Below are 8,414 nucleotides of genomic sequence, written 5' to 3'. Positions count from 1 at the left end.
AAGGAATAATATTTAAATATAAAAGTAAGTAAAAAAAGAAAAATAGAAATATAAAAAATAATAAAAAAATTTATTTTTTAGATTTGAAATTTTTCTCAGCAGCCCAGAAGGTGTTCTTCATCAACATGGCGACAGTCATAGGTCCTACGCCTCCAGGAACCGGGGTGATGAACCCGGCGACTTTTTTCACCTCTTCATAGTCGACGTCCCCGACAATCTTGGTTTTCCCGTCGGGAGTGTCAACCCGGGTGATTCCCACGTCGATTACACACGCTCCGGGTTTTATCATGTCCTTGGTGACGAGCCCGGGAACTCCAGTCGCAGAAACCAGGACGTCCGCGAGACGGGCCAGTTTTATCAACTCTTCTCTGGGTGTGTGGATGTGGCAGATCGTCGTGGTCATATCCAGCGCTCTGGTGTCGCCTGAAAGGAAATTAGAGAAGATTTTAGAGTCAGGGTAACTGGACCAGTAGACTTGCATGGTAAGGAGTTTTTAATCTTGCAATTTATTTTAAATATTTTATTGTAATTTATTTAGAAAATTTATAGAGTATGGAATTTAAATAATTTACAACAGAAAATTTTCAAAATATTAATAAAATATGAAATTTTCGAAATTAATAAAATTGAAAAATTAGGAAAACGGTTGACCTTAAAGGCCATCCCTCAACAATTCACTTATTTTTTAAGCTCTTCGAGCTCAAAAATATAATTTTTGTGTAATTTTGAGCTCTCCCAGCTGAAATGAATTGCTGTTCTGTGATTTTGAGCTCTTCGAGCTCAAAAGGCTAATGGAAGTTTTATAGAACACTATTTTTAGAATTTTCAAACCGCAATAACTTTTGAATGAATTAACCGATTTTCTCGCGGTTTACGGCATTTAACGCAGTTTTTTGAGTTCTTTGAAAAATCTTTCAGCGTAAACTGGTCAGACTAAAAATTTCATAGAAATTCTGAAAAAAGCATTTTTTTCAATTTTTTTCGACAACGATATCTCACAAAAAAATCAACCAATTTTGACCGGGCTGGTGGCAATCGACGTGGTTTTTTGAAGTTAAAAGCTTACTAGTTTTTGGAATTGATCGGTTTAGCCGTTTAAAAAATATTTCAAAAAAACGAATTTTTTGAAATTTTATTTTTGAGATTTCTCAAAATTGATCGACTCAAATTCTGTAAATTAGTATCAGAATTCTAGGGGCAAAGGAATTCTTTAGAACGCCGCTTATTTCGATCGAATCGGATGATCCGTTCAAAAGTTATGAGAGATTTACATACACACACACACACGCGCGCGCGCGCGCGCGCGTGCGCACATACATACACACAGACACGGTGACATCACCGCGGAAATAGTCAGGAAAGCTTCCTAGGACCTCAAAACGTCGAGATTTGATGAAAACTCGATTTTCGAAAAACGGGGTGAAAACAATAATTTCCCGATTTTCGAAAATTTTCAATTTTCTTAGCGGGAAGTTAAAAAAATTAATAGAATAGAAAATTAAAAAAATTAAAAAAATTAACAGAATAGAAAATTTTACTAATTAATAAAATATAAAATTTAAAAAAATTAATAAAATTGAAAACAATTGATAGAATAGAAAATCTAAAAAATTAACAGAATAGAAAATTTTACAATTTAATCTATGTTATTAAGAGAATACAAAAAATGTTGTCTCCAGGATAATCATATGATAAAATCGATTTGTTAGTGAAATTCAGTGTCATTGTAAAGGTCTTGACTTGAATTTGTGCCTTTTCAAGGTTTCATATCATTCACCAATAGTCAATTTATGATGATAAGTATTTAGGCTGCATTCGAAAATGCTCTATTTCTAGATATATAATTAAGAAATGACCTTGTATCTTGTGAACTATTGACATTTTTAAAGATATAAGCTCATCTCGATGTTACACTCATCGAGACCTTTCATTTGAGTACCCACATCAATTTTTTCATATATTTGTATATTTTATATATATCATATATATGTATATATGAAAAATATATCAAAAATGCATGTGGGTACTTAAATGAAAGCTCTTGATGAGTGTAACATCGGGATGAATTCATATCTTTAAAAATGACACTAATTAAAAAATGACCTTGTATCTTGTAAACTATTGACATTTTTAAAGATATAAGCTCATCCCGATGTTACACTCATCGAGATCTTTCATTTGAGTACCCACATCAATTTTTCATATATTTATATATATTATATATATTTTTGATATATTTTGATATATTAGATATATTTTTCATATATATGAAAAATATATCAAAAATGCAAGTGAGTACTCAAATGAAAGCTCTTGATAAGTGTAACATCGGGATGAACTTATATCTTTAAGAACGTCAATAGTTAAGAAAGTACAGGACATTTTAACAAATATCTTGTGAACTATTGACATTTTCAAAGATATAAGCTCATCCCGATGTTATGCTCATTAAGAGCTTTCATTTGAGTACCTACATGCATTTTTATATATTTTTCATATATTCAAATATATAATATATATAAATATATGAAAAATTGATGTGGGTACTCAAATGAAAGGTCTATATGAGTGTGACATCAAGATGAGTTTATAACTTAAAAAATGTCAATAGTTCACGAGATACAAGTTCATTTCTTAATTATGTATCTAAAGATAGAGCATTTTAGAATGCAGCCTAAATACTTATCATAATAAATTGATTATTGGTGAGAATGATATGAAACCTTGAAAAGGCACAACTCCAAGTCTAGACCTTTTGAATGATCCCAAATTTAACCATAAAAACTTATTTTATCATATTAATACACTGGTCACAAAACTTTCGCATTTTTTTAATAATATGGATTAACTATAAAAAGAAGAATAATTCTAGTGCTTGCCTTTTCCATTAGCATGAAGCAAAAGCGCCGTCGGCAGCCCAACATGCTTGGACCTCCCGATAACAACCGCATTCTTTCCCAGAGTTTTCACTCCAGACCTGAGAATCAGCTCCCTTACAGCCAGTGCAGTTGCAGGAACGAACCCTTCGCTGTCAGTACTCAATTTTCCTAGATTTTCCGAGTGAAACCCGTCGACATCTTTATTTGGAAGCACCGCGTGGCAAGCTTCTTTTTCATTAAACCCTTTGGGCAGCGGAAGCTGCACCAGAACTCCGTCGACGTCAGGGTCCAAGTTGAAATCATTTATTTTCTTTATCAAATCTTTCTGGCTGACATTTTCCGTCATGCGAATGGTTTCCGCGAGAATTCCGATGGAACTCGCGGCTTTTACCTTCCTACTTACGTACACTTCGCTCGCGGGGTCATTTCCTACGAGAATTGCTGCCAATCTTGGGCGCTTTTTTCCGCTGGAAATGCAAGAGTCCACTGATTTTTTTAGCTCATCTTTTATTTCTTTGGCTATTGCTTTGCCGCTAATTACTACTGCGGTTTGACGCCTGCAATATTTATAAAAATAGTTATTGGAAATTTTTGAACAAATATTTGGAAGAATAGAAATATTAATTATATAATTTTAGAATTAAAATTTTATAGAAAATATTGAAAATACGCAAAAATTATGAGACATTTTTTGTAGAAAATAAAACTCAATTTTCTTCTATTTCTTATCATTTTATCAAAATTTTAATTCTAAAGTTATTAAATACTAAACAATCAAAAATATTATACAGAAAGAAAAATTTCTTGATTTGAGAACAAAATTCTTGGCTCAAGAAAATTTGGCCGAAGTAAAAATTTTTCTTTAAATTCTATTCTTGGTGGAAGTCGTTTTTTCTTAATTCAAATTATCATAAATGCTTGATACAATAAATTTTTATATTTGATCAAGATTTTTAGATAATTTAGGGAAGCAGCGCCACATATTTCAGCTGAGAAAAAAATTTTCTCACCTTGAGAAAATTTTTCTCGAGAATATTTGATACCCTTTTTATATTATTTTAGCGTGCAATTCTACATATTGAATGAAAAAAAATGATGAAATATTATTTAATCTTCCCATTTGACATGTTAATCAATAAAAATATTAATGAAAATTTACTTCTATCTTTATATTTAATTTTTTGGAGCAAGAAAGAAATTTTCTCAAGACAAGAAAATTAACTTCTATCAATAACTTAATTTTTTGGAGCTTCGAGGCTGAATTTTCTCAAAACAACAAGATTTTCTTGACTTAAATAAATTTTCTTGGATCAAGATACGTATTTCTTAATGCAAGAGAATTAATTTTGTTGGAATAAGTGAAATTTCTTGTATTAAAAAAAAATTTTTTCTTCACTTAAGAAAATAATTAGGGGGCATTCCATAGAGACTGGTGGGACATTTGACTCTGGAATTCCATCAATTATAAGCTATAATTTTCTGACTGAAACTTATACTATAGTAAAATTTATCTTATAATATAGAAGAATAACTAATTAACAACATCCCTTTGTCAAAACCCTCGATTACTTTTTAAGTTTCTCGTAATTATCATTTGACTGAGTTTGACTGGTGGGACTAAGAAAAATCCTTCTCTCTTACCAAAGGTATACTTAAAGTCCAATTTCAGTTCGACCACTAAACTTTTAAAAAAAACTTCCCCTCAATACAAAATTAATCCTACAAACATTCAATATTATGAAGAATTAGACTGATTACCTACGTAGAAAAAATTAAAAAAATTTGTTTTTATTGAGACTGGTGGGACATGCATTTGTGACTGGTGGGACAAGTACAAAATGTCTACATCAAGTTGTTTATTTAAAAGACTTTTATATTATTTCAACCTTAGAAACATTATTGTTTATATATTTAACTATAAATTATTTAGGATAATTAAAAAAAACTAATTAAAAAACACAAATAAAGGATTTAGCATGCTGACAACACGATCTTGATAAACTTAGGTGTTAATTAATAACGAACATAAACAAAATTTGTTCTTAAAACTATAATAATAAATATGTTAGTTAATAACGAACATTAAATGAATTTGTTGTTAAAACTATTAAAACAACATTTGACCAGGATACAAGTTAGTACGGCTAAAAAGTTACTGGGAGAGAAAAATCGATTTTCTTATTAGTTAAAAAAAAAATTTCTTCACAAATTAGTAAAATATAGACTTTTAATAATAAATTAGGACTAAATTAGAATGAACTAGAGAAATTTTAAAATTTTAGTCATTTTCCCTATTTCACGGAATGCCCCTTATCATTTTATCAAAATTGAAATTCTTAAGTTATAAAATACTAAAAAATCAAAAATATTAGTTTTTAAAGTATGGAATCAAAATTCTAGTTATAATATTGAAATTATTGGAAAATTTAATTATCTATAATCAAAAATCTATAATCAAAAATCATTTCGTTAAGAAAAAATTAGGAAAACGGTTGACCCTGAAGGTCATCCCTGCAACTTCCCGCTAATTCCATACTTAGGCGCTTAAAATTGCACCAATGACGTTTTTGAGCTCTTCGAGCTTAAAAATACAATTTATGGGTTATTTTGAGCTCTCCGAGCTCAAAGAGATTGCTTTTCTATGCTTTTGAGCTCTTCGAGCTCAAAAGTCTGATAGAGATTTGATAAGACACTATTTTTTGAATTTTTAAACCGCAATAACTTTTGAATGAATAAACCGATTTTCACGCGGTTGGCAGCATTCGACGCAGTTTTTCAAGCCTCACAAAGAATCTTAAATTTTGAATTGATCGCGCTAGGAATTTCGGAGTTATTCCGAAAAAACACTTTTTTCGGTTTTCTTTCGTTCACGATATCTCTCGAATGAATCAACCGATTTTGACCGGACTGGTGGCGATCGACGTGGTTTTTTGAGGTCAAGAGCTGATTAGTTTTTGGAATTGAACCTTTAAGCCGTTTAAAAGTTATTCCAAAAAAACCACATTTGAAAAAAATTTTTTTTTCAGTTTTTTGAAGATTTCTCAAAATCTATTAATCTGAATCGGTCCAAATAGTTTTAAAAATCTAAGTTTGATTAAGCTCTTTCGAATGGCACCAACCGCGATGAAATCGGTCAAGCCATTCAAAAGTTATAAGCGGTTCACATACTTTCACACACACACACACACACATACATACACACAGACACCATGACAACCTCGCGGGGATAGTCAGGGAAGCTTCCTGTGATCTTCAAACGTCGAGATCTGATGAAAACTCGATTTTTGCAAAACGGGGTGAAAACAATAACTTCCCGATTTTTAAAAATCTTCGATTTTCTTAGCGGGAAGTTAAAAATCATTTCACTCAATTTTCTTTTCTGTAAAAGTAGGGGAACGATTGGTATCATGTTAACAATAGTTTTTCTGAGTAATATAAAAGTGAATAATAATCAACCTTAGAAACATTATTGTTTATATATTTAACTATAAATTATTTAGGATAATTAAAAAAAAACTAATTAAAAAACACAAATAAAGGATATAGCATGCTGGCAACAAGAAATATGAGAAATAGACAACACGATCTTGATAAACTTAGGTGTTAATTAATAACGAACATAAACAAAATTTGTTCTTAAAACTATAATAATAAATATGTTAGTTAATAACAAACATAAAATGAATTTTTTGTTAAAACTATTAGAACAACATTTGATTCGGATACAAGTTAGTACGGCTGAAAAGTTACTGGGAGAGAAAAATCGATTTTCTTATTGATTAAAAAAAATTTTCTTCACAAATTAGTAAAATATAGACTTTTAATAATAAATTAGGACTAAATTAGAATGAACTAGAGAAATTTTAAAATTTTAGTCATTTTCCCTATTTCACGGAATGCCCCTTATCATTTTATCAAAATTTAAATTCTTAAGTTATAAAATACTAAAAAATCAAAAATATTAGTTTTTAAAGTATGGAATCAAAATTCTAGTTATAATATTGAAATTATTGGAAAATTTAATCATCTATAAAAAAAGGTCTTTATTTGAATTCTAAAGTTAAAAATAATTTTATAATACATAAAATCTTTTGTATTTTATTATAAAATCAAATTTCCCCGCTTTTTTTCACGCATGCGCCCTAAATATTTTTTTCTAAATTCCAACTAAAAAATTGTTTATTAACTTACCAGCTGCTAGAGTGGAATTCCCGCTTTAAACTAACGCTTACTAACTTCAATCCTCGCATTGTTGAAAATAACCAGTAAATAAATAAATAAATAAATTATTAATTGTTAAGAATCTAAGGTTAGAATTATTAATTTATTTATTTATTTAGAAAACTGGACTAAATAAACGAGACGTCGACAGATCTGTCGGAGGAAATGTCAAAGCAACGTTTTCTCGAGAAACTTTCTAGTTGTTATTAAAAAAAAATATATTGCAGTAACTACTCAATCTCATTTGATAGTTTATCACTGACGTACATAACAACCATTGCCACATGTGTACTTGTTATTTATTTGATCGATTATTTCTTAATAATTATAAACAGTCAACTGCATTTTTTTTTTAATAATACTTTTATTATCTTTTAATTTTATGCGCTATTTACAATAACATAAATTAATTTATTTTTTAATAATTAATAAAATAAATAAAATATAAAATCTATTTTTTGGTGGTAATTGAGATATTTTAAGTATCGACAATTGAAAATGTAAAATTTATCATACTCAGTAAATTTAAAAAAAAAAAAAAAATATTTTTTAAAAATTGCACTTTTAATTTTTCAAGTTTTTTAAAAATAAAATTTTTACAAAAAGTTGAAAAAAATGAAAAAAAAAGTTTAAAATTTTTGGAAAAAACGAAAATAAATAAAAAATTCCCCGTGTAAAAAAAAATTGTCCCAAGCGTGGGACATCCAAACGTGACACAATTTGGGACATTTTTGGGACAATTTTGGGACATCTTAAAAAAAATTAAAAATTTAAAAATAGTGCGTTTAAGTAATTTTTCGTCGATTTTAGGTATTTTTTTGAAGATTTTCAGAAGACTTCACAATTTCATGACAATTTTACAACAATTTTAAACGGTTTTTAAATGATTTTGAAGAAGATAATTTATTTTTGCACAGCTGTAGATTTGTCTAGAAATTAATGGATGAAACATTTATTGAACATTTTTGGGACAATTTTAGGACATTTTTGGGACAATTTTAGGACATTTTTTTAATATTTTTAGGACAATTTTGAACGTTTTTCAAATAATTAAAAAAAAAAACAATTTATTTTTGCACGGTTGTAGATTTGTCCTAAAATTAATAGATGAAAAATTTTAGGACATTTTTGGGACAACTTTAGGACATTTTTGGGACAACTTTAGGACATTTTTCGGACAACTTTAGGACATTTTTGGGACAGTTCTGTAATGTTTCTACAACAAACTTTGAACATTTTTAGAACTATTTCACGACACTTTTGACCGATTTCAAGAAAGATAATTTATTTTTGCATGCTTGTAGATTTGTACTA

The 8,414-nt window shown here is 29.0% G+C and overlaps 1 protein-coding gene across 1 annotated transcript; it reads right to left on the bottom strand.

Annotated features, from left to right (window-relative positions):
• Positions 1 to 32: 32 nt before the first annotated feature.
• On the bottom strand, positions 33 to 7,447 carry LOC123269930 (bifunctional methylenetetrahydrofolate dehydrogenase/cyclohydrolase, mitochondrial). The gene is made up of 3 exons (XM_044735875.1): positions 7,071 to 7,447; positions 2,880 to 3,436; positions 33 to 423 (listed from the first exon to the last, which is right to left on the bottom strand). Exons 1-3 carry the CDS (start codon positions 7,127 to 7,129, stop codon positions 71 to 73), a joined length of 969 nt encoding a protein of 322 aa, XP_044591810.1. The 5' UTR covers positions 7,130 to 7,447; the 3' UTR covers positions 33 to 70.
• Between the last annotated feature and the right edge of the window lie 967 nt (positions 7,448 to 8,414).

Source organism: Cotesia glomerata, linkage group LG7 (assembly GCF_020080835.1).
Source record: "Cotesia glomerata isolate CgM1 linkage group LG7, MPM_Cglom_v2.3, whole genome shotgun sequence".
Taxonomy (NCBI): Eukaryota; Metazoa; Arthropoda; class Insecta; order Hymenoptera; family Braconidae; genus Cotesia; species Cotesia glomerata.
Note: the sequence above shows the minus strand (reverse complement) of the source record. Positions and strands in the feature narration are given on the sequence as shown.